The 27,375-nt window shown below is 43.5% G+C and overlaps 1 protein-coding gene across 1 annotated transcript in view; it reads left to right on the top strand.

Moving 5' to 3' along the window:
* Nucleotides 1–26,953, top strand: part of GSG1L2 (GSG1 like 2) — a 49,430-nt gene extending 22,477 nt beyond the window's left edge. The window contains exons 4-5 of the mRNA XM_065416067.1: nucleotides 18,994–19,105; nucleotides 26,653–26,953. Of these exons, the coding sequence (XP_065272139.1) occupies nucleotides 18,994–19,105; nucleotides 26,653–26,953 (413 nt within the window). The remainder of the gene's footprint in view (nucleotides 1–18,993; nucleotides 19,106–26,652) is intronic.
* The last annotated feature ends 422 nt before the right edge of the window (nucleotides 26,954–27,375 follow it).

Below are 27,375 nucleotides of genomic sequence, written 5' to 3'. Positions count from 1 at the left end.
TCACTACTACCCTGTACATACATCCAAGGATCACATTAGTCCTTTTTGCCACAGCATCCCACTGTGTGCTTATGTTGAGTTGTTTGTCCACAGTGACCTTTTCAGAGTCACTGCTTTCCAGGATACAGTCCCCATTCTGTAGGTTTGGCCTGCATTCTTTACTCTTAGAAGAATGACCTCATATTTAGCTGTATTAAAACACATTTTGTTTGATTGGACCCAGTTTACTAATGAGGCCAGATTGCTCCTCATGACTGCCCGATTATCATCATTATTTACCACTTCACCAATCTTTGTGTCAGCGATATTTTATCAGCCTTGATTTTTATATTGATCATTGATATAAATATTGAATAGCATTGGGTCTCAAACTGATCCCTGTGGAACCTGCTAGAAACACCGCCACTCAGTGATGATTCCCCATTGACGACTGCTTTTTGAGATCGGTCAGCTAGCCCGTTCTTAATCCATATAATGCATGCTTTATTGTCATTGTGTAATGCTAACTATTTAACCAGAATGTTGCACAGTACTAAGTCAGACACTTAGACTTCTGTAAGGTGCTTAACATCTACACAATTATCTTTATCAACCAAATTTGCAGTCTCATCAAACAATGAAATCAAGTAGCATCAATTATATACTGTCCTTTACTGTCAGCTTTCCCATGATTTTGCTGAGGATTGAGGTCAGGCTAACTGGCTTATACTCACCCATGTCATCTCACTTTTCCTTTTTGAATACAGGCACAATATTAGTACTCTTCCAGTCTTCTGGAATTTCCCCGTTTTCAAAGATAGATTAAAAACTAACATCAGAGGGCCAGACATCTCTTCAGCCAGCTCTGTTAGGACTTCTGGGTGCAAGTTATCTGGGCTTGCTGATTTAAAAATATTCATCCCTAGTTGATGATGTTCAACATCCTCCGTGGTTAAACTGGAAAATATTTCATCACTTTACATGATATCAGGACACTGTCCTGCTTCTTTCCAAATATAGAACAGAAATATTTACTGAACACATGTGACTTTTTTTTGCTTCGTTGTTAACAATTTTACAATCTTGATCTAGTAATGGACCTTGTTTAGTACCTGTTAGTAAATAATAATACCTTTAGTTCTTTCTTTCTGTATATTTGATTAATTTATATATTTACTATTCTTTAGAATCTTTATCTTAAACAAAGAGTATGTCTGAATTCTAAGGCCCAGAACACAGGTCTTGACCAATAAGTAACCCTATTTAGCAATTTATTCATGATGCTGTATTTAATAACTCTAGGGTGCTTTCATATCTATAAAACACCAGATATTCTTGTAAACCATCTCCTTAACATATAAATAAAATGCTGACATAAGCATATATAGACTAGGGAAACTAATAAGAGATTATTGTTATAGCAGATGTTTTCTGTTGGGGAAATCAACATGGAAGAATGATTGTGGGGTAAGAAAGACTCACTGAGAGATATTAAATTGAAGAATTGTTAGTGCTCTCAGCTGTAAATAATCATGCCTTCACACATGAGTCAGGTAAACTGAGACTGTATAGAAATGACATCACAACATATGTTTCTAGGAGAATATTCTTGGCAACTAGGTTTCCTTTGTCTGAAACCCTATACAGTAAAAGCTGTGTTATCTGGCACTTTACTAACTGGAAAGCTCTATAAACCAGCATTTCTGATCCTCATTGAAAGTCTGGTTTATAGTCCGGTTGGCGCAGGGCCGGCAGGTTCCCTACCTGGCTCCATGTGGCTCCCTGGAAACATGTCCCTACTGCTCCTAGGTGGAGGAACGGCCATGAGGGGTTCAGAGTGCGGGAGGGAGTGCACGGCTAGGTGGCTCTGCCCCCACCCCACCCTGAGTGCTGGTTCTGCAGCTCCCATTGGCCGGGAACCATGGCCAATGGGAGCTGCGGGGGGTGGCGCCTGCAGGTTCCCAGCCTATGGGAGCTGTGGAGCCAGAGCTCTTGGTGTGGGCAGCGTGCAGAGCTGCCTAGCTGGGCCTCCACCTAGGAACAGCAGGGACACGTTGCCACTTACGGGGAGCTGCCCGAGGTGAGCGCCACCTGGATCCAGCACCCCAACCCCTTGCCCTGAGCCCCCTCCTGCACCCAAGCTCCCTCTCAGAGCCCACACCCTGCACCTCCTCCTGTGCCCCAACCCCCAGCACTTAGGCCCCTCTCACAACCAAACTCCCTCTCTCTTAGTTAACTGGCATTTTTTACTTACTAACACCCCGTATCCTCCTAACATGCCAGATAACAAAACTTTTAATGTATAATGATAGTGATATGAAAACTTAAGTTGGGGGAATGAAAACTGTGCATCACTTCCAGATGCAGGAAAGACACATATCCAGTTCTTAGTCTGACAACAAAGGGTTGTAATGTATTTATTTATTTCTGTATAGTGCTGTACTCTAATCTCTGATTAATAATCTTAGATTAAATAATTTCAACTGAGCCTGTTATTTCGACAATCGCGAGTCATTAACTCAGACATGCAACAACCTTTACAATTATTAGTGTTTCTTTTGTTCCTGGTATACTTAAACTCCTTATTGTCTTTGGTCATGCCAGCCATTTCCCCTGATTAAATTTAGCCTGCCCAATCAATTTTCTACATTTCTTATCTTCTAATTAATATTGACTACTATTTGCTGCTCCTGTTTTTCCCTTATATAAATTTGATTTCTTCATTTGCCCCCTTAACCAAGATAGGCTTTTAACCAAAATTGTCCTCTTTATTGCGATAAAGGCAGCTCAGATATACAGAGTGATCTGGATCACTTGATTAGCTAGGCTTATTTGAATATGTTTTAAAACAGAAAAATGCAACATCATACATCTAGGAACAAAGGATGTAGGTCACATTTTCAGGTTGAGAGCCTGTATCCTGGAAAGCAGTGACTGAAAATTATGGGCCCATGGTGGAAACCAACTGAACTTGAACTCCCACTGCGATGTTCTGGATAAGAAGGCTAAACTGATTCTTATATGTGTAAGTAGGGGAATGTCGAGTAGTAGTAGGGGAGGTATTACCTGAGTACATGGCTTAGTGAGACCATTATCAGATATTGTGTCCAGTTCAGGTGTCCTTGTGTTAGGAAGTTGTTGAAATGTCAGAGTTCAGAAAAGAGCTACAAGAATGATATGCGGACTGGAAAACCCACCTCGGACTGATAGTAGAGGGCTCTTTAATCTATCAGACAAAGGTATAATGAGATGCAGTAGAAGCTGAAGCTACATAATTCAGACTAGAAATAAGATGCATGTTTTTAACAGTGAAGGTAATGAACCATTAAAGCAACTCACCTAAGAATGTGGTGGGTTTTCCATTATTTTGAGTCTTTAAATCAAGACTGGATATGTTTCTAAAATATGTGCTCTAGTTCAACCAGAAATTATGGTCTTGATGCAGGAATCCCTATATGAAATTCTCTGGCCTGTGCTATGCATGAGGATCAGATCTGATGAACATAGGGTGTTTCTTGAAACCTTAAAAATGTATGAATCTATGAAAACTTTAGTCTGTTAGTTGGTGCTGGCCTTTTTCTGAGAGATCCTGATTTGTGTTTTCCCAGAGTGACCATGTAGGATTGCAGAATGTGTAAATTTCTTTGAAGATCTTCTTCTATGGGTGATAGTACGTCTGTGTCCTTTAGTAGGATACCCAGGGTAAGAGATTGTTTCAACAGTGTTTGTAGTTCACTGACAGGTCCCTGTGTACTCTGCAGAACAATGTCACCAAATTCTGTGGTGGTAACCCTCAAATTCCACAATTTTTCTAATTTATTCTATCACAATGAAATACTCTCTTTATTGCTATCACTGTCCCCACCCGCACCCCCACAGCCACAGCTCTGAAAAGGCTCATTGGCAGAACATTTGTCCCTGCATATTTTGGCCAATGATTGTTTACAATTATGTCTTTTTCACTCTATTCTCCAGACAGTCAGGCTGCCCAGGCCATGGCTGTTGTGCGGTTGTCTAGGTGACCCCACTCAGAACCTTCTTGTTCCAGAGTGTGCTAGGAAGGGGAAGCTTGTAGCCAAGTTTAGTAGTAAATTTCCCTGCTCCCTAGGCCTCCCCTTCTGCACTACTCTCTAGAGAGTTAGGCTATGGAGTCTTGACTGAGATGAATGTGGCAGATCAGAACTCTGGCAAGGGGTGAATTTTGTGGAAAATACTGGGCTGCAGAATGCATGATGTGTATTTTTTAAGAGATTTGGACTGAAGTTATATATCTCTGTTTGACTCTCCTTTCTGGCTTGAAGGCCTCTCTTTGCATGGTGCTTATATGTTATCTTGCATTTGTTATATGGAATGTGGATTTGATGAGGTTCTATGTTTTAACACCAGTTTTATTGTGCCTTAATCCTACACAGTGTCAAACGGTAATGTTTTCAAAAGTACCTAAATGACTTAGGATCAGATTTTAAAGGCACCTAGAGATACAGATAGGCACCTAGTCAGATTTTCAATAGATCCTAGGCACCTAACTTCTACTGGTACTGGAATCAAGTCCTGCTGGGTGCCTGTCTGCATTTTTAAGCACCTAAATACATTTAAAAATCTGACCCAAAGGTCTAGATCCACAAAGGGACTCTTAGGCATTGCAATGCTGAGCATTGCAGCGCCTAACCCTTGGGTGTCCTTCCACCAGCTGGAATCCAAGAGCCCAAGTTAGGCATCCGGCTCCCATACAATGCATGGGGAGAGTTGGGCACCTAAGAATGGGATCCACAAAAGCCATCTTGCTAAACTGGGAGTCACCTAAGCTAGCTTGTTACCCAAGGTTTTAAGAATCCAAAACAGTGGTAACTTAACTGTTTGATGCCAACCGGTGTCAGGAATAAATCAGTGGCAACACAACGCTCCGGCTGATGAAAGATTAATACAAGTGTAACCCTTCTGCCCATCTAAGTTGGCAGCAACAAGGGCCGGGTTCTGTATCTAGGGGTTCCGTTTCAATAACGCAATGCAAAACCGGCTCGAGCCCCCACCCAGTGACCTGGGACAATTACATATCACCCCCTGGGTACCTCTAAGAGGCAATACTTCCCCTCTCGCAAGCACGGAGTCTGAGTGTAGCAGAAAATGTTTAATAACATGAGGTAAACGACATCAGCATAAAATTGGAAAAACACCACAAACAGGATTCATAACACAAAGCATGAGCAAAACCCACCCCAGCAAATTGGGCTGTGTCCTTTCCCTTTGGTTCTTGAATCCAGCAACCCAAAAATCACCCAGAGTCCTCAAAGTCCAACACCCCCAAAGTCTCTTGGGTCCAGCAACCACCCAAAGTCCCCAAAAGTCCAACAACCCCCAAAGTCTCTGTCCCTGGTCAGTGCAGCCCCAGAGTAAAAGGGGGGGGGGCACGCAGGGTGTTAAGGGGCACCTTACGTGATCCGAGGCTGGCCAGCTGTCTGTTTCCCCGTGGGGGTTCCACCGCAGCCTTCACCACAAGCCAGTCCACTTTCTTGCCATCCCACGAACTGCTCCGCTCCGCTCACCGACCTGTGAGCCATTCCAGCCGTCCCCGCAAACAGCTCCGCTCGCCGTTCCTTGGGCCACTCCAACCGGCCCCACAAGGCTCTGCGCCGCTCACTGCTCCTCCAGTCGTCCCCACAAATTGCTCCGCCAGCTGCTGAGCAATATAGCTTCAGGCTCCCCCACTAGTTAACACAGCACTCAGTGATCTCAACTCTTAATAACTTTAGCTCTTTTGTGATTTCAGCTCATAGTATAGTAGGGGAGCCCCAGTGCTGGTGCACCATTGGCCCAAAGTGAATTCAGCTCAGCAGCCTGTAACTAGACTCCTAATGGAATCAAAGTTAGCTCTGACATTCAACAGTAGAGAGAGAAGGTGGTGCAATTGGTGTTTCAAACCCTCAGAGGGGGCCCATACCATCAGGTACAAATACCTGCCCCCATCCTCTCTCAATTCACTGGGTTTTGTAACCCATGCCCCTTGTCAAGCAAGTGCTACTTAGGTAATGGTGAAGGACTCACTCAGTCCTTCTGTCATACAACAGTTCCACTGGCCTTGATTCACAGAATCAGGGTAACAAAACTTTATTCTTCCTGCCCCAATAACAGAGAAACTGGGGATCCCACACCAGCCAAAGTAACCACTTTCAGTTGTTGTTGTTTCATGCCAGGCGAGCGGGTGTGCCTATGCAAACAAGATTAGCCCCTGGAGTTCTTTTCCACACTCGCCATAATTCACCACCAGATGTCAGGGTAGAGCTCATCCTGACTCTGCTTACACAAGTAAGCATTCTGTTATCTAAAACTACAATTTATTAGATTTAAGTGCACACAGACCCAACCAATAGGTTTAGAACATCCCAAATATTTACCTAAAATCTGGGATGGTATTGAGTAAATTGCGGCAGTTCAGCAATGACCGGTTGCTTCCCCACCAGGGAGTGAGTTGTCAGGAAAAACGCCTCTCAGGATAGCTTCAGAGGACTGCTTCAAAGTACACTCTATTATGTAGTCCTTTTTATAACTAACTTTTACAAAACACACAGATCATAGTGACCCCTACTGGGTCATCACTTCTCCTAATGTCAAATTACTTATCAACAAACATTCCTAACAATCTTAGTCATAATAAGCTTCTGTGTCAAAGGTGCCCCAAACCCAAGGTTCCCATCCACTTATTTTCTTTTGGTCTTAAATTGTTGATTCTTTTTCTCCCTTCCTGATTAGCAGAGACTGCAAGTCTGGCAATGTATTTGAACATGCCTCCAGAAGCTCTGCTTGTTCAAATTAACCCTTAACTAGGTGGTGGTCTATTTTATTAATTCATGGTGGCTGAATGCCGGTTCCAATTAGCTTAATCAAAATCTGGGGGGAACACATACCCCTCAATTCCAGGGCAACAAGCTAATAGAAAATGCCAAGAAAAGGAGCGTGGTTTAAGCCCCACCTCTCAAAGGGACGTAATCACCTATCTCTGGGATGGTGGAAGGTTTCTGTCTCTGGTTAGGGTTTGGAGCTGTGAACCGTCTCCTGGAGTCAGGCACACCTAAAATGTTTCTCTTGCAAAAAACACTAGGAGAAAGAGGCAGCAGTAACCTCTGGGCTACCAGGTATTCTTGCATGGGGCTTTCTTAGTCTTTCTTGTTGAAGCTGTTCCACTATATATTAAATACCCATTGGCCCAGAGAGAGTGTAAGAATTACTCTATAGTTAGGCTTGGGAGAATTCAGATTTTATTTATTTATTTATGGTAATTTTAATGGATAATGGATAATATCAATGTTATTTTAAAGTATTTTCAATTTTTTTATCAATATAAATTTTCACAGTTGCACAAAATTGTAGGGGGGTCAGACAATCGGGGGTAGGGTTAGACTAATTATTTAATGACAGTAGATGCTGAGATTCAAAAAGCTAAAGCTTTATAACTCTTAAAACACACACTGTCAGCATCATGTGACAAAATATACAAAGTAAATAGCCTTAACTGAAATTCTAATTTCTCAAGCAGCATTTTTCTTACTTTGCTTACCCGTACATTTTGATTATTATAGATAGAAATATTTGTTTGCTTTTTATCCATAAAAGTCTAATCCTTCCAAGCCTATCTCTAGTCCAGTGGTTAGGGAGCTCACCAGAGAGTTATAAAACCCATTCTGAAATCCCTTCTCCCAGGGTTGATTGATTCAAATCAAAGTGACTTAAATCAGCAAGCAAAATTCCTTGATTTAAATAATTGATGACCATCTTGTTTTGCATTTATATTTTTTAGTTTATATAATTTAAAGAGCAGTTGATCCTATTTGTTGGTAACAAAACAAGTTGATTTGCAACTAAATATAGCCTTTACACTACATTTGGAACTTTTTTTTTGCTAATCAGGAGGAAAGACACATTAATTAAGCAAGTATATAGCTTATTTTTTAATATTTTTATTTTAGAATATGGTAAATGATGCATTTCTTATTTGCTAAATGATTTTTTACTCGTGATTTGTGTCAAGTTCTAACTGGATGGAAATTGGAATTCAATTTAAAAATGCACAAAAAGGTTTTTTTGCTACTGCTGCTGTTTAGTTAAATAAAACTACCTTAAATGTGCTGGATATGGGGGAGGGACGAAGTAATTTTATTAAAGCATGTTTTGCATTTAAAACCAAGCGGGATGTATTAAACGCAGAAAGTATTATCTGCAATTAGTGAATTGAACTGATTGTTTCTGGTCATCATGTGCTTCAAAGAATTTACAATTAATAGATCTCATCCTGTCACACCTCATTTTTATTCATCGATTTGGAAGAGGAAAACAAACTTGCCTGTTTTTTCAACTACCAATTGGTTTCTTAACTTTGAATAAACTAGTCATTGAAATTAGCGGGTTGAATAAACTGCAGAAGAGACTAGTACTGTCAAAAGCTATTTCCCCACTTCTAAAAAATCTGGTTCCAGGTACTCACAGTGGCTTCCACCGGTTCAGTGGTTTGACTTTAAAACTTTGGCAGCAAACATGTTAAACTGCTTAGCACTTTTTAAAATTTAAATTATTTTAATAGGATATAGTAAGTTTAGGCCTTCATGTGTGTTATCAAAATTTCAAATATAATTTTAAATATTTTTATTTACAACATTTTCTTTTAAAAATAAATCTATCAGATTTAAATAAACACTGATTTACATAAAAATCTTTAATTAATAAAAAAACAAAAAAAACATTTGGTTTTTATTCACCCTGCCTTTACACATCAGGCAGAGGGTGAAATTGAGCCTGGGTGTCCCATATACCAAGTGAGTGATGTAGCCCAGGTGTTCTCACAACACGTTTTTGGTGGCCTCACAGTGAGGCCACCAACTCTCACTGGTGGCCTCATTGATAATTTTCCTCTAAAATACTTAATTAACTTTAGGAAAAACAATTAAATGTGCAGATTCACATCCAAATCACTGTAATATATATTTGTAGGGTGTTTTGGCAGACTCAATAACAAAAATAATGCTGCCTCCCTCTTCAGTCCCCCCACCCAGAGCTTAGACTGGGGCTTGCTGTGAAAAATGATATTTGTATATTTGTTAATATCACAGCACACTTAGTAGCTACCTGGGAGGCTCTGAAAAATATTAACAAACATACAAGTATCACTTTTCACAGATAGCTAGTATGTCTGCTGTAAAAAGTGATACTTGCATGTTTGTTAATATCACTTTTCTCAGCAAGTCCCAGGGCCCATTAAGCCCTGGATTGGTGGGGGAGGGAGAAGGCAGCAGGAGCCAGAGGCGATGGTGGGATGGATGCGGGCCCTGGGGAGGCAGCTGGGGCCCGGGGCAATGAGGGGGATGGATACAGGGCTGGGGGCGATGGGGGTGGATGATGATCCCCACTGTTTCATAGCCAGAGCCAGGGCCTGATGTCTGCTGCCATGCAGCCAGAGCCAGAGCTCAGTGACCACGGCCAGAACCCAGAGCTGGGGACAGGAACTTCATCGCTGGAACCAGGCATTGGAGCCTGCTGCCATGCAGCCAGAGCTGTGGGTCAACGCCTAGGGCTAGTGCCTGCCACCACAGTGCTGGGTGCTGGAGCCCATGAGTGTATGGCTGGAGTCAGGGGTCAGCACCCACCGCTGTGAGGTTGGAGCCAGCACTCACTGCTGCGTGGCCAGGGCCATGGGTCAACACCTGGGGCCAGCTCCTGCCACCATGTGGCTGGAGCCCGGGAACAAAGCTGTGGGTTGGTGCCTGCTGCCGTGCAGCTGGGGCAGGGGATCAGTGCCAGGGGCTTGGTTTGCACAGCCGGAGCCTGGGGCCAGCGCTCGCCACCACATGGCCAGAACTGGGGTCCAGAGGCCGACTGAAGCTCTGTGCTTGGAGCCCGCTGTCATGTGGCTGGGGATCGGCGCCTGTGGCCAGCGCCTGCCACTGCACAGCTGGAATCCGGGATTGGAGCCGGGAGCCAACACCTGCTGCCACACAGCTGGAACCAGGGGCTGGAGGCTGAAGCCCCGCAGCTGGAGGCCAGGGCTGCATGGCCAGAGCCGGGGGGGGGGGGGGGGTCAATACCCACTGCCCCTTGATTGGAACCCAGGACCACATGGCCAGGTTCCTGAAGTTCTGCTCCTGGAGCCTGCACCCAGTCCCCCTCCTCCCAACGTGGGTCAAGAACTCACTTTGCTCCTGCAGCATTGTGCGCCATCTCTCTCCAGAGGTGGTGCAGGATAGCGCATCCAGGAGCAACATGGAGAGAGGGGGAAACGCTGATATTTTGCACCCCCATCACCGCCAGGAGGCTGTCATGGCCACACAAAAAGCCCCTGGTGGCCATGTGTGGCCATGGTGGCCACATTTGAGAAACATTGCTCTAGCCACTGGGCTAAAAGTTATAAGAAATGCCTCTTACTCTTCCTTTCTCCGGAGCGCCCAGAGAGCAGCACAATAAGAAGTGGGGCGACCCCGAATGCAGTTGTATGAGGATGTCTGCTGTCAAGAAACCAACTTTAGAGAGTTACAAATCTCGAGTTCCACTGTGGTCTCCATTCCATACACTGTCCCCTTGCAGATCCTTTATTTAACCCTCAGGGCTTGTCTTCACGTACAGGGCTGCTGTACCGCTTTAGTGAAGATGCTGCTATGCCGACCGGAGAGCTTCTCCTGTCCGCATAGTTAATCCACCTCCCTGAGAGGCAGTAGCTAGAAACTATCTACATGGAAGGTTAGGTCAGTTGCTCAGGGCTGCAGATTTTTCACAACAGTTCTATAGGTCTGTAGTGTAGACCTGGCCTCAGCCTCCCTGTCCCTCCTGCCACACTCTTTGCTTATTGTCACCCCTAGTTGTGTTGTATCTAGTTTGGATTGTGGCAGTTTGGGGCAGGGATCTCTTACAGTACACTCACGTTTATCTGAGTGGCCTGGGGACATCCAAAACGTTCAGATAACCAAGCAGTTGGATAAACAGATGTGCTATTTTGAGCTTCAGCTTCACTGATATACAAATATGGGGGACAAAGTCAGTAATGCTGAAATTTGCTTAATACTTTGCACTTTATTAAAGAGTAAAAAATAACACTTTGAGTTTATTAAAACACCAAAATTGCATTAAAACCACAGTGGACGTAATTTAATTCTGAATGACTTAGCTCTTACTATACAGTTTCTGCTTTAGATTCAACACAGAGCTTTTTCTTTTCAACATTGTCCTGCCAAGCTGCTGTTGCTGCTGAAATGGACTTAGGTCTTGGTAACAGCAGGTAACCACTCAGAACTGCTACACAAATACAAAGCCATTGATTAGCAGTAAAAGGCACTAAGAGGTAATTGAGAAGTTATTGGTGTGTGATTAACATAGGGATACATGAGAGACAGCCTGTGGAATCGGATAACAAGGAAATTTGGATAACTGGAATTATGATGTATATTTTGTCAGGAAAAACCTGACAGAGTAAATGAATAAGTCACTAGGGAGGTGCCTGGCAGTGACTCCATAGTGTGGGTTGTACCATTGTAAAATGGGGTCTGAGCTCCCTGGCTTTTCTCTAAAATTAGGTGGTCATTTGGTGGAAAATTTCACAGAGGGTTCACTTTTATGCCCTTTTGTGTGTAGTTTTTCTTTGATTTTCTCCTCAGGAGTTTTTAATGGAGGTCTTTGCGTTTGAACTCTGGCTGAAATGTGTCAACAGCAGCTCTCTGTCACAGCAAATTGCTCTCAGCACAAAAGGTGGCACAGAGGTGATCCTGAGTAGAGCAAGTGCAATGGGGGAGGGTTATTTAAAAAAAAAAAAAGTTGAATGTCGGGTCATTTTTGCTATTAGTTAACTGACAGTTTAGACTTTGTACCACAACCCTGGTTGAGAGCTGTGTGAACATAACATCTCGGTCAGGAGCTGCACTCTTTTGCCAGATTTTATCTTACAGAGAAAGCCTTATATTCAACTGATGGCCCGTGGAGTGTCAGCCACAGCAGCTGACAGAAAATATTGTATCCATCATGAGCTGCACTTTGGCTCCCAACAGACCTGCCCCTCTGATATCATAAACCTGCCAGTTCTCCAGCGTGCTGCAGAAAAAGCAGGGAGATGATACCTGATTTATAATGTGAAAAAGAGGCAGAAAAATAATTAAAAACAAACAAACAAAACCTTCAGCATAAAGAAGCAACAAAGGATTTTTAAAATGATTGGATATTTTAATTTAATAATGAGCTGAGATTAATAATCTTTGATTAAATAATTGCATTTGAGCCTCTTATTTGACAATCAAAGATTAATACAACACTATACGGAAAGAATAGATACATTACTCTCCCCCTCCCCCCTTGGTGTAAGGCAAAGAGCTGGCCTCTGTGTCTCTCTCCTCTGTAACTGGTGGGGTGCTAGCAGTCTGCGTTCCCCAACCCACTTCCAAACCCTCTGTCTTTTTATCAGGGATTAAACAAAGAAATTCCGTTTTGGAGGGGAAATTGCTTTTCTGTGGGTAATTTCACTTTGTGTTCTGTTTTTGATGTTTTCATTTTACCTAATTACTTATGGAATTTCTTTTATAGTAGCAGTAAGTTACATGATGGATAAGATAAAGGGAATTCTAATCCAGTCATTATTACTGATAGCTGTGACTATTGGCAGTTCTTAATCAGTTAAAAATCATCTTTCAATGGATCCTTATTTCATCCATTACAGAAAACGTCTGCACTAACAAGTACCTCTTATCAATCACAGAACATAATTACATCATAGGCACCCCTTATAAATCACCAAGTCTTGTTTACATCATACTTCTGCAGACATTTTTTTTTAGTTTGAGGGGTCTTTTCCCACATCATCTATAGTCCTACAGACTTGGAGGGATGAGCATTAATAAAGAAAAACACAATACTCAATCACATGAATTTCCTGAATACAGGTCACTCAGAGGTTGAGAACCAATAGTCTGTGCCTTGGAATTGGAATACCTCTGTGGTTTGAGCATTGGCCTGCTAAACCCAGGGTTGTGAGTTCAATCCTTAAGGGGGCCACTTAGAGATGTGGAGCAAAATCAGTACTTGGTCCTGCTAGTGAAGGCAGGGGGCTGGACTCAATAACCTTTCAAGGTCCCTTCCAGTTCTAGGAGATAGGATATCTCCATTTATTATTGTTATTACTCTTTGCTAATATCCTAAAGATTCTGGAAGAATAGTTAATATGCAAAATAATTCAGTATACAACAAAAAGAGGACTAAAAACCGCTAATATTTACTAGCAAATACTAACACATTTATTCCCTTTGGAGGTAAAATTCTAAATCCGGTGGAGTGTAAGAGGAATGCAGAACCCTGAAGGGTATTCTGGTGAAGCAGTAGCTATACGATGGTTAGGAGTAGAGAGCTTATTTTACCTCTGTATTTGGAACTGGTGCAAATGCTGCTGGAATATTATGTCCAGTTCTAGTGCCTACATTCCAAGAAAGATGTTGATAATTTGGAGAGGGTTCAGAGAAGAGCCCTAAGAATGATTAAGTGTATAGGGAAAAAATGCCTTTATAGTGACAGACAAACAGAAAGTTAAGAGGTGACTTGATTACAGTCTGTAAGTACCTACATGGGGGGAAAAATATTTAACAAGGGGCTATTTAGTCTGGCAGAGAAAGATAAAACACTATCCAATGGCTGGAAGTAGAAGCTAGACAAATTGAGATTGGAAATAAGGCATACATTTTTAATGGTGAAAATAATTAATTCAGGGAACAATTTACCAGTGGTCACAGTTGATTCTCCATCACTGTCACTGTTTAAATCAATATTGGATGTTTTCCTAACAGATATGCTTCAGGTTTCAGAGTAGTAGCTGTGTTAGTCTGTATCCGCAAAAAGAACAGGAGTACTTGTGGCACCTTAGAGACTAACAAATTTATTTGAGCATAAGCTTCAGGAATTGTTTTAGGGAAATTCTCTGGCCTGTGCTATAAAGGAGGTGAGACTAGATGATCACAATGGTCCCTTCTGATCTTAGAATGTACGAATATATGGTTAAGGGTTTTCTGGTGCAGCAGTAGCTTAATCAGTAGCTGCACCACAGTCAGGTGTATACTGGTGGAGTGGTAGCTTTCCCATAGTTAAGGATATTCTGGTAGAGTGGTAGCTGTATGCTAGTTACAGATACTATGGTGGAGCAGTACTCACACCATGCTTAAGGATAATTTGGTGCCACAGTAGCTGTGCCATTGTAAAGGGTGTTTCTTGTGGATCAATATCTATGCCACGGTTAACAGTATTCTAGTGGAGCTGTACCTTCACCATAGTTAAGTGTATAGTAGTGGAGATTACCTGCACAATAGTTAAGGGTATTCTGGTGGAGTGGTAGCTTTACCATAGTTAAGGATATTCGTATGGAGTAGCTGTGCTATGGTTAGGGGTATTCACATAGAGTGGTACTTGCACCATAGTTAAGGGTATTCTGGTGGAGCAGTAGCTGCAATCTAGATAAGCATATTGTGGTGGAGTGGCAGCTGTGCCACAGTTAAGGCTGTTCTGGTGGAGCAGCACCTGAGCCATAACTAAGGGTGGAGTGATAGCTGTACCATTGTTAAACGTATTCTTGTGGAGTGGTAGCTATGCCACAGTTAAGGGTAGATACATTTATAGTGAAAACAAGTAAAAGTTTATTTAACAAAGTATAGAAATTCAAATGATAGCAAGTACAAGAGTATTGGAAATAAATGGTTACATATCAAATAAAATCATAACATGCATTCTATGGCACAGACTTATTTAACTAGATACTTTTCTGTCTCATAGCTGTGATCTTTCATTCATGAGACAAACTTGCTGTCAGCTTGCCTCCTAGATGAAAGATTCAGGGTGTCTGTTTGCACACCCAGGTATATCAGAACAATCCATTGTCCTTATTAAGAAACAGGATCCCCCCCTTCTGGTTGTATTTTCCTGTGGCTTTCCTCTCTTGTCGATATTGCAATCTCCTGATTAACGTGAGGCTCAGGATGCCAATGGACGTGCAGGGTGAATGGACAGTGCCCATTACACAATGACCAGTAAGGGTCTGTTACCACCTTCCTGAAAGGAACATTCCTGAAATATGTCATCTCCTGGTTAACCTGCCTTAAAAACATAAATTTCAGTATAGACCTGTAACTCCTTAAATAAGAACATAAGAACAGCCATACTGGGTCAGACCAAAGGTCCATCTAGCCCAGTATCCTCTCTTCTGACAGTGGCCAATGCCAGGTGCCCCAGAGGGAATGAACAGAAAAGGTAATAATCAAGTGATCTATCCCCTGTCACTTATTCCCAGCTTCTGGTAAACAGAGGCTAGGGATGCCATCCCTGCCCATCCTGGCTAATAGCCATTGATGGACCTATCTTCCATGAAGTTATCTAGTTCTTTTTGGAATCCTGTTATAGTCTTGGCCTTCGCAACATCCTCTGGCAAAGAGTTCCACAGGTTGACTGTGCATTGTGTGAAGAAATACTTTTTTGTTTGTTTAAACCTGCTGCCTATTAATTTAATTTAGTTCTTGTGTTATGAGAAGTAAATAACACTTCCTTATTTACTTTCTCCACACCAGTCACAATTTTATAGACCTCTATCCTATCAGCCTTAGTGGTCTCTTTTCCAAGCTGAAAAGTCCCAGTCTTATTAATTTCTCATATGAAAGCTGTTCCATACCCCTAATATTTTTTTTGCCATTTTCTGAAACTTTTCCAATTCCAATATGTCTTTTTTGAGATGGGGTGACCAAATCTGCATGCAGTATTCAAGATGTGGGTGTACCCTGGATTTATATAGCGGCAATATGATATTTTCTGCCTTATTATCTATCCCATTTTTAATTATTCCCAACATTTTGTTTGCTTTTTTGACTGCCATTGCACATTGAGTGGATGTTTTCAGAGAACTGGCACAGTCAAGGAACTATGATGTGATTGGAATAACAGAGACTTGGTTTCATAACTCACATGACTGGAGCACTGTCATGGATGGATATAAACTGTTCAGGAAGGACAGGCGGGGAGAAAAGGTAGAGGAGTTGCACTTTATGTAAGAGAGCAGTATGATTGCTCAGAGCTCCAGTATGAAACTGGAGAAAAGCCTGTTGAGAATCTTTGGGTTAAGTTTAGAGGCAAGAGCAACAAGGGTGATGTCGTGGTGGGCATCTACTATAGACCACCAGACCAGGAGGATGAGGTAGATGAGGCTTTCTTCGGACAACTAACAGAAGTTTCCAGATCACAGGCCCTGGTTCTCAACCACTCTGACATCTGCTGGGAGAGCAATACAGCAGTGCACAGACAATCCAGGAAGTTTTTGGAGAGTGTTGGGGACAACTTCCTGGTGCAAGTGCTGGAGGAACCAACTAGGGGCTGTGCTCCTCTTGACCTGCTGCTCACAAACAGGGAAGAATTGGTAGAAGAAATAGAAGTGGGTGGCAACCTGGGTAGCCGTGATCATGAGATGGTCAAGTTCAGGATCCTGACAAAAGCAAGAAAGGAAAGCAGCAGAATACAGATCCTGGACTTCAGAAAAGCAAGGAACTGATGGGCAGGATCCCCTGGGAGGCTAATATGAGGGGGAAAGGAGTCCAGGAGAGTTGGCTGTATTTTAAAGAAGCCTTATTGAGGGTGCAGGAACAAACCATCCTGATGTGAAGAAAGAATAGAAAAATATGGCAGGCGACCAGCTTGGCTTAACAAAGAAACCTTCCATGAGCTTAAACACAAAAAGGAAGCTTTCAAGAAGTGGAAAGGTGGACAGATGACTAGGAAAGAGTATAAAAATATTGCTTGAGCATGCAGGCATGTAATCAGGAAGGCCAAAGCACAATTGGAGTTGCAGCTATCAAGGGGTGAGAAGGGTAACAAGAAGGGTTTCGACAGGTATGTTAGTAAGAAGAAGGTGGGAAGTGTGGGACCCTTACTGAATGGGGGAGGTAACCTAGTGACAGATGATGGGGGAAAAAGCTGAAATACTCAATGCTTTTTTTTGCCTCGGTCTTCATAGACAAGGTCAGAACTGCTGCACTGGGCAGCACAGTATGGGGAGGAGGTGAGCAGCCCTCAGTGGTGAAAGAACAGGTTAAGGACTATTTAGAAAAGCTGGACATGCACAAGTCCACGGGGCCAGATGCAATGCATCTGAGGGTGCTGAGGGAGTTGGCTGATGTGATTGCAGAGCCATTGGCCATTATCTGTGAAAACTCATGGAGATCAGGGGAGGTTGGAGGAGAGGAAGGTGATCAGGAACAGTCAACATGGATTCACCAAGGGCAAGTAATGCCTGACCAACCTGATTGCCTTCTATGATGAGATAACTGGCTCTGTGGATATGGGGAAAGTGGTGGACGTGATATACCTTGACTTTAGCAAAGCTTTTGATACAGTCTCCTACAGTATTCTTACCAGCAAGTTAAAAAAGTATGGATTTGATTAATGGACTATAAGGTGGATAGAACGCTGGCTAGATCATCTGAATCAATGGGTAGAGATCAATGGCTCGATGTCTAGTTGGCAGCCGGTATCAAGCGGAGTGCCCCAGCGGTCAGTCCTGGAGCTGGTTTTGTTCAACATCTTCATTAATGATCTGGATGATGGGATGAATTGCACTCTCAGCAAGTTAGCGGATTACACTAAACTGGGGGGAGAGGTAGATACTCTGGAGGGTAGGGATAGGGTCCAGAGCAACCTAGACAAATTGGAAGATTGACCAAAAGAAATCTGATGAGGTTCAACAAGGACAAGTGCAGAGTCCTGCACTTAGGATCTAAGAATCCCATGCACTGCTACAGGCTGTGGACCGATTAGCTGAGTGGCATTTCTGCAGAAAAGGACCTGGGGATTACAGTGAACAAGAAGCTGGATATGAGTCCATTATACTCCAGCTTACACCTTCAAAATAAGAGTTAAGTGAGGCTGAGGTGGGACACTGACTTTGTGCTCACACCATCCCTTGCAGAACGACCTGAAATGATAACCATCATCTTCTTCATCACCATCACCTTCCCTCTCATCACTGGTGGCCATCATTCTAGCACCTCCCAAGGACTACATCTCTCTCTCTCTCTCTCTCTCTCTCTCTCTCTCTCTCTCTCTCTCTCTCTCTACTGCCCATAGACTGGGATGCAACTTGATAATATGTTATGCTGATGCCACTATGTTTGATGCAGATTCAATAGGTTTTTTCCCCCTTTTCCTTATTTGTAGTTCCTCCCCTTACTAACGTTGGAGTCTCCTTCTCCTATAGATTAGTATATCAGTGATCTCAACTTATTATCATATGCATTAATTCATTGTCATTGCCCTCTTGTGCTTAGGTATCAGCAGATGTAGCTCATGTACCTGTTATTGTTATGTACACCAATTCGTTGCCTTGATACTCTTGTGGTTGGACTCATGTTCCTGTGGTCTGAAATTCCCCTTAAACGCTCTATTTTCAGCTCCCCAATATTTGGGTTTTCCATTGGGCCATTTATCTGTGCCAAATTTCATAGGCCTCAAGCCTTATGCTAAAACTGCTGAAGCTCATGTCTTACAGGATACAGGCCTATAGGTTCCTTGCATTACAGCTGAATATAATGAAGGCAAGCTAACACTATGAGCTACACTACTCAGGATGAATTTCATATAAGGTTTTCAAAGCAGCTTAAAGGAGTAAGGCACTCCACTGCCACTAAAATTCAGTAGGTTTTGTATACTTTAACTCCCTTAAATACCTTTTAAATATCCCAGCCTCATTCCCCAGTGTACAGTGAAGGTTTGCATGGTGCTGTAGAGGTGACCGTAACAACTCAGTCCCTGATAGAAGGGGCTTCCCATGTATGAGTTGCTAGTTTGTGGAGCAGCACCAGCAGTGTGGTGGGTGTTACATTCTCTTTACAATGCAAAGTATTTTTTCAGCTATTTTTAGACCTTTAAATACTTCACAAAACATTCTCCATATTCAGGAATAATCTCTAATAAAGTGTCAGAAATGGTTTTTGCATGTGTTTATTTTTTAATATATCTTACAAAGTTATATTTTTCTAGGTCTCTTTGGCATGGTCGCTCACATGATGTACACAACTGTATTTCAAATGACGGTCAATCTTGGTCCAGAAGACTGGAGACCACAGATGTGGGATTATGGCTGGTCCTATTGGTAATTTTTGCATTAAAATATCTAACTGTTTCATTAACATTTAAATTGCTGTCTCTGCCATTCTTGTCCTCAAGTAACTAATGGCTCTGATTTGAGCTTTCCACTGAGGATGTAATACAACAACCAACTTCTTTATTTGTAATTTCTGTAGTCTTGTCTAATGGTATAAGGTCCCATAGTTCCAGGACAGCCAGTACCAGCACTACCCAGGGCATGCAGGTGCCATGGCTCCCACTCCATCACCCACCTTCAAGCACAGGACACTGTTGGGGGGCCTCCCACCCCTCTTCATCAATCAGGTGCCTTCTTGCCCCAAAGGTCTTATTATCTATTGTTACTATAGATGGGGCTTTTAGCACCCTTTATTATTAGGGTCTGACCCAGTATGGCCGTTCTTATGGTCTTAACTTCCCTCCAAGATTTTGTTAGTGTTGCAGTTCTTGGACCTCCACTGTTAGCTCCATTAGCAGAAAGTTCAGCATGCTGATTTAGCAGACCTCGATGTTGTTAATAAAGACCACAGCATGGGTGGCGGGTATAAGAGGCCAGGGGAGGCTAAGCATCCATAAACAGGGGAGGCTAAGCATCCGTAACAGGATGCAGCGCACGTCCCTTTGGAGGCTCACCAGCCCGCAGCCAAAAAGGCCCCTGAGCCATGGCCTCACCCAGGATGGAGTGGAGGTGGAGTGTGGGCAGGGCCTTGGGGGGAGGAGGCCAAGCAGGAGTGGGCCTTGGGGAGGATCCAGTGCCCCTCCCTACTTATAGGGATCTTCCAGCGCTCGCGCCCAGCCTCCCCAAATGTAGGAGTCAAACGCCGCCCATGGACCACAGGCTTGGTGGTGAAACCATTCAGCCAGGTTTATTCTCAGGAAAGTAAAGTACTAGTTCTCTGTCCAATTGGGCCAGAGGGACACTAACACATGTATGCCTGTGACAAGGTAAAAGCTCAGGCAACATAAGAGGATGCCGTCCCCTCGACAGAAACAAACATGACCCTCCTATTACTTCTTCTTTTATACATTGATAGAAACAACTCATGTATTGGAATGGTGTCCCTAACCTCTGTTTGTCAGAAGCTGGGAATGAGCGACAGGGGATGGATCACTTGATGATTACCTGTTCTGTTCATTCCCTCTGGGGCACGTGGCACTGGTCACTGTCAGAAGACAGGATACTGGGCTAGATGGATCTTTGGTCTGACCCAGTAGGGCCATTCTTATGTTCTTATTACACTCTAGATGGTGTTAGTTACTACTCTTATAGTTCAAACAAAACATCCTCATCTATTATCCTGTCATTCCATCCTTATCTTACAAGGAGTCAGTGTGTTCCTCTACAATCCCTTGAGAATTTGTTTACTCATTTACTTTTGAACTCTGGGTGTTTCTGTACCATCCTCTTAGGCCAGGAATGTGCTTACTTGGTATTAGCTAATACTTGGTGCATTGCTATTCTGCCAAGGCCAGGCCTACTCTGGTTCACAACCTTTGGTTCACACTGTTAGTTATGCTTAAGGCTCTAGCAAGGCCTACACAAGACTAATTGAAAAATCAGTATTAATAGTCCAATAAGCTCCTCAGCTAGCTCTTTTAACAGTTTTGATTAAAGTTATCTGCACCTGCTGATTTAAAAATGTCTAACTTTTGTAGCTTCTGCTGAACATCCTCCAGCGATACTAGTGGAATGGAAAGAGTATTATCATGTGGTATGGCTACATCTTCTGTTTTTTTCCCCAACTACAGAACAGAAATATTAATTGAATACCTCTGTCTTTTCTGCATTATTATTGATAATTCTACCATTTCCATCTAGTAATGGACCAATATCATTGTCAGGATTCTTTTTGTTCCTAATATATTGAACAAACACCTTCTTATTGTCCTTAACGCTGCTGGCAATTGATTTATTTTTTTGTCCCTTTGCATCACTTATCAATTTTTTACAATTCCTAGCTCCTGATTTATATTTTATATTCATTGCTATCAACTTCCCCTTTCTTCTGTTTGTTATTTATAGAAGACAAGGGGGCCTTGGGGAGGGGGCAGAAAGGAGCAGGTGGGGGGCTCGGGGAAGGGGGAGGAGAGGAGTGAGCAGCGGGCAGGGGTTCCTCGGAGGAGGGGGAAGAGAGGATTGAGCAGCAGGTGGGGAGTCCTGAGGGAAGTGGTGGACAGGAGCAGGCAGTGAGGGGGAGGTCTTTGGGGAAGAGGTGGAGTGGGGGCATAGCTTCAGGGGACAAGGCCAAGTGGTGGCAAGCCTTCGGGGCAGAATGGGGGTGGAGCATGGGCAGGGCCTCGGGTGGGAGGAGGCTGAGAAGTGGCTGGGGCTCAGGGTGGAGCAGGGGGAGGGTCCATGGTCCAGGTACCAGTGGCCCCTCCCACTTCTAGGGAGCTTCTGGCACTTGCGCCCAGCCTCCCCAGATGCAAGAGTCTTGCATCTCCTATGCTGGGCACCAAACGTGGGGCTGAGGATTGCACTGGGTGGCAGGATGCCTAAACGGTAGATGTTGCAACACTCAGCATTGCAGTGCCGAAGTTCCTGGATCTAGCCCTTATACACTGTAATTAAGTCACCTCTCGATCTTCTTTTTGATAAGCTGAACAGACCAAGCTCTTTAAGTCTCTCATTGTAAAGTATTTTCCTCATCCCTGGAATAATTTTTGTGGTACGCTTCTGCACCCTTGTGGAGTTCCTTGGTCAGTTTTGTGAGGCAGGGACGGAGAAGGCAAGTAAATGGCAGAAACATGCCACCGAGCCCCATTCCCTGTCAGTGCAGCTGAGCTGCTTTATAGCCCTCGGCTACTCACTGTAAGAGCTCTCTCCTGCCATCTAGGGCAGGAGGAAAAGATGGGGGAAAGGATGTCAGGAGCAGACCGTATTTGCATAGACACCCCTATTCTGCCTAGGTAATCAGCAGAGAGATATGCTGCCAAAGTGATCAATTTTTGCTGTTTCTGTAAAGATTCGCTTTAATATTGAATTCTGAGACAATGAAATATTGTTCTTTTTATTGTATGAGTAAAGGGCAGCAAAACTGGACTCAGCATGCCCTATTGAGGGGGGTCACCCTAAATTGGATCTCACTTGTTACGCAGGGACTAGTGACGCCACAGCCTAGTGAAAGTTAGAGAAGATGGGCACAGGTATCCTTGCCTTGTGGTGTGGTTCTGTTTAGTGGGTCTTTAGATTTATTTGATCCTCTCTTGTCCAGTGTGTAAAAGCAAAGCTGACTAGACTCAATTGTTGTTAGTGATTATTAGAGCTGCATGTACTGATATTCAGCTCTTTTAGAGCAGCTTCTTAGCCCACCTGTGGAGATAGTGTTGCAGTGAAAAGACAATGTAGAAGAGCTAACAGCAGAGATGTTCCCCGCTACCCAGTGAAATCAGCAGAAAGTTGAAATCAGTGAGAATTGGGCTAAGTGGTGGAACATCAGAACACAGCATTGCAGAAAGAGGCAGCAGGGAGGGTAGAATGACCGTGGCAGAAACTGCAGTGATGTTGATGAGCAAAGGTGGAGGTGTTACTCAACTACGCTCTCCCTTTGGGGCTGGGAGGCAAACCCACCCAAATACACTCCTGGACTCTGGGGACATTTTATAAATGGAGATATTCTATCTCCTAGAACTGGAAGGGACCTTGAAAGGTCATCAAGTCCAGCCCCCAGGGCCGGCTCCAGCATTTCTGCCGCCCCAAGCAAAAAAAAAAAAAAAAAAAAAAAAAAGCCGCGATCGGCAGCAGCAGTTCAGCAGCAGGTCCTTCGCTCCTAGAGGGAGTGAGGGACCTGCCACCCCCGAATTGCCGCAGGTGCCGCCCCTCTCCCTTGGCTGCCCCAAGCACCTGCTTGTTAAGCTGGTGCCTGGAGCCAGCCCTGCCAGCCCCCTGCCTTCACTAGCAGGACCAAGTACTGATTTTGCCCCAGATCCCTAAGTGGCCCCCTCAAGGATTGAACTCACAACCCTGGGTTTAGCAGGCCAATGCTCAAACCACTGAGCTATCCCTCCCCCTGGCATTGCTGATCTTGGACAACAAACCGTGAATGGCATGCAGTGGAAGAAAAAGGGGAATGGCATGTTAGAGACACATCCATCTGTTGGACTTTCACATCACAAGGTGGAAAACAGAGCCAAAGGATTCTGCCCAATAGTGGGGCAGGGGGTTTATTTATTGGTTGTATACTTTCAAGTAATTGTTGCAGTGTTTTCTCAAATTAATGCTTTGTTTAGTTCTTTAATAAAAGGTTTCTTTTGTTATATACATTTTGAGTAAACCATTAATTTGGGAAAACAATCTTGTTATATTTTTGGGAAACTACACTTTCTATAATGGCTGTATACACGTTAGAGGAGTGGAGCAAGGGGATGAATATTGGCCCTAAGACCTGCCTTCTAGTAGAGAAGTAGTAGTAGTAAAAAAATGAGCCATGACAGGGGACCTGGGTGGCAAAAAGGAGCTGGACCAAAACCACTGTCCAACACATGCAGTGGGCCCCATGGGGCTAACCCACCCCTATTCAGCATGGCTCAGAGTGAGACTGAAGAGGAGGACACTACCATGGTGTATCTTAGAACGGAGAACAGATTCTGGTCTCTATCTACTGAACTTTTTTGTCTTTAAACCCCACAGCAGAAGCATTTAGGCCTGTTGCTAGCACACCCATTCCACCAGTGCAACCAGCCTATGGCAATGAGTCTGCCCCACCAGCATTCCCATATCTCTTGAAAAAAGACAGGACTCTGATGATACAGCCAGGTTGTTGGGCAGGGGGACATACAGGTGGAAGGTGTCCCTGATGCTCCAGACCCTCCACTATTGGAGCAAGAGATGCAGAGGCCTATGCCAGTGTCTGAGGGACCATCAATGGAACTGTTACCATCCCTTGCCAAGGAGAAGTCCTCACTGACCCTGCAATCACTATTCTCAATAGTAGGGATAAGGTTATCAGGCCAGTAAACAGGTTAACTTATGAGCACCTGGGGAGGTTAGAGAAGAACTGATACATGTAGCTCACAGGTTTGAATCAGCAATAGTAGTCTTCTTAAGACTCTATGAGGAGAGTTCATGGACCCGGTACAATATGGAGTGTGATTTGCCAGGACAACAAATTCTTGGCTGGGAGGAGAATGTAAGCAGGATCTGAATGAGTTTCCCCTGCTGTCTAGTGAAGAACTGGGGGGAAAAGCCTCAGGAGCAGATTGTATTTACATAGACCCTGCCTAGGTGATAACCAGCCAAATCTGCTTGCCTAAGTGGTCAAGTTTGGATATTTTGTGTAAAGATTCACTTTAGTATGAAATGTTGTTATCCTTATTGTATGAGTAAAGGGCAGCAGCACTGTACTTCATATGCTTCAATTGAAATTGGACCTCACTCACTAAGCAGGGGGTAATGATGCCCAATCCAAGTGAAAGTCAGGAGTGGAGGTAACGTTTTTTACCTGATGGTGTGGTCCTGTTAAAGTGTCTTAAAAGTTATTTGATCCTCTTCCTATGATGTTTTGGGGGTTTATCCATCCTAGTAAGGGGTTCTTTCACTTCTTGCCCTCTAACCTTGGGTGCTTCTGTGCTGTATAGCTTTGATTGAGACCTCTGACACCAGGAGCCTGCTCACAGCATAATGGTCTCACCCTGGCTTCCACCAGCCCAGTTACTCCTTACAGAGTGACCCTAACTTCACTTCTGGTCCCAATTCTCCCCAAAACCATCTCCCCTGCAGTGTCCAGTTCCTCTTACTGGAGACTCATAGAGGTAACCCCGAGTTCACTGCTTCCAAAGAGCCAGTATAGATAACAGCTTGGTAGCTCAGCTGGGGTTATACACTCCACCCTACTACACAGAACTGAAATGATTTGTAGTAAAAACTAAGAATAAGTTTATTAACAAAGAACATTGTGACAGGATGCACCTGGCCCTTTGTCCCCTGACCGGAGTCCCTGCAATCCCATTGCACTCTGCCCCAGGAAGGAGTAGTGAAGGTGAGTCCTGCAGGCCTACCTAGAAAGGCTACACCGAAGCAGCCAATCAGAGCCCAGTATGCTCAAATAAAAGGAGCTGCAAGGTTGAACAGCTTAGTCTCTGGCACAGGGTGTTTGGAGGGCTGCTTTTACTGGACCTGAGAGAGAGAGAGAGAGAGAGAGAGAGAGAGAGAGAGAGAGAGAGAGAGAGAGAGAGAACCTAAGAACTGTAACCCTGAGGTGCTGGTAAATAGACAAGGTGGGAAGAATTCCAGGGAAAAACAGCAGCAACTAATTAAAGGAGGCAGCATGTGGCTGCTCTGTGTAGGATCCCTGATTTAGGACCTGGAGTGGTGGGCAGGCTTGGGTTTCCCCACTGGGAAAGTGGCCCAAACAGTGAGAAGGGGACATAGCTTTTTAGAAGCCTGATCTAAGGGTGGGATTTAAAGGGCCTAGAGATAGAGCTGAATACCCTGGTGAGGGCTAACAGCTTGTGAAACTTTTATAACCCCTGGAAGGGAGTTACTTTTTGATTATGTGACTTGTCTGGAGGGCTGAGCCACTGAAAACCTATCTAGTGAGGTCAGCAACCTACAGGGAGCACCAGGAGCAGGAAAAGGCCTGCAGTACTAAATGGAGCAGCAGGTGGTGCTCAGGTTAGTGTCCCTCATTACAAACACAGATTTCAGTGATTTCAAGAAAGAGTGAAAGAGCTATGAAAGGGTTACAAACTGTTGAAGAAAAACACAGTTCTCACTCTTTGGTTAGTTGCAGCAAAGTCAGATACTTTATTTTCTCAAGCAATTGCATAGAGGGAGAGAGTGCACTAGGACACAGGGTCTCCCCCTCCTAGGCAGGTCTCTCTACAGGTAAACAATTACAGCAAGCCTTTTGTTACAGACAGTAATGAGCAACAGCTGCATTTTGTTTATATATAGGTCATCCTGATATCTTATTTTTCTCACTTATTTAGACTCTAGTCTACATTCCATATTATCTACACATTATCTACACAAGGTCGCAACAACTTCTCACACAGTTCTTTCCCACTCGCCTCACACAATCCTCGCTTCTACAAATCTCACGTTATTAGAGTTACAGTTAGCCTGACTCTTGCTAATAAACTGTCATGCATTGCAATCCCCTTCCTGTCAGTTCTTTCTCTGCTTCCACAAAACAAAATGAAAATAACATGCATTCTAGAGTCTAAAACTTAATTCTAGCAAGATATAGCTTTGCTTAACATAAGTTATCCGCATGCTCCAGCTTGTTTCAGCAGGGACCCTTCTTTCATAGATACTCACTTATGCCAAGAATCATTTTGTTCTAAAACACAAAACTATGCTGTTTAATGTTCATACAGTTGAAGGCGAGCTTTGAACTTAAGTACTCAGTTAACTCTGCTTCATCTTGAGCTGTGTAGTTCTACAGTAGCTGTTAAAACCTTCCACTAGGAGTCTGTTCCCCCATTTAATCCATACTTTATAGCAATAAATGGATAGCTTGATCACTTTTGCTACAATGTATTTGGGAAACACAGTAGTATGATGTGGATGCAAAACTGCTGTCACTTTCTAACAAGCCTTTTTGTTGACAGCCTTGCATGGGGTTCCTTCGCTTGCTGTATGGCTGCCTCTGTCACCACCATTAACAGATACACAAAAACTATTTTGGAATTCAAGCGCAAACGAAAAAAGCTGGAGAGAAGATTAAAGAATAAACGCAAGTTTCCAGATCCTGGAGTTCCAGAAAAAGCTTGGAATATGTATGTCAGCTCTTTTCATAACACTACAGAGGACTTGGTGCATCAGTTAAAGGACATACATAATCCAGCCAGCATTTCAATGTTTGTAGATTTAAACAATATCCCTGAGCCACACCGTGAAGAGTATTGCTAAATATGTTCTATGATATTTATTAATTTAAAAATGTATCGGTGTAGCATTATTTATTTTTCGTAAAGATAAATGCTTTTATCAATGCTTCAAGCAAGACATAGTGTTTGTGGAGCTGATCCAGATAGAGTGGTTCCACAAAAGACAATAAGCCATATTCTCCATTGTCCTGCATCTTGTACAGTCATTTACACATGTGCAAAGTGGGTGTGAACACTACTACATCAGCATAGCACTGGCTTACACCCACTTTACTAGTGGAAATGACAACACCAGGACCATGGCAACAAAGAATCTGGCCCACCATTTGGTCCAGAGCTGAAATAGGTTATTTATCATTAAAGATGCAACCTCCCAGCCAAATTCAGCACATTTCAGGCTACACTGATTAGTTTCACCCTGTGATGGAGGTCACGGGGAGCCAC

This window comes from Emys orbicularis, chromosome 13 (genome assembly GCF_028017835.1).
Source record: "Emys orbicularis isolate rEmyOrb1 chromosome 13, rEmyOrb1.hap1, whole genome shotgun sequence".
Classification (NCBI taxonomy): domain Eukaryota; kingdom Metazoa; phylum Chordata; order Testudines; family Emydidae; genus Emys; species Emys orbicularis.
Note: the sequence above shows the minus strand (reverse complement) of the source record. Positions and strands in the feature narration are given on the sequence as shown.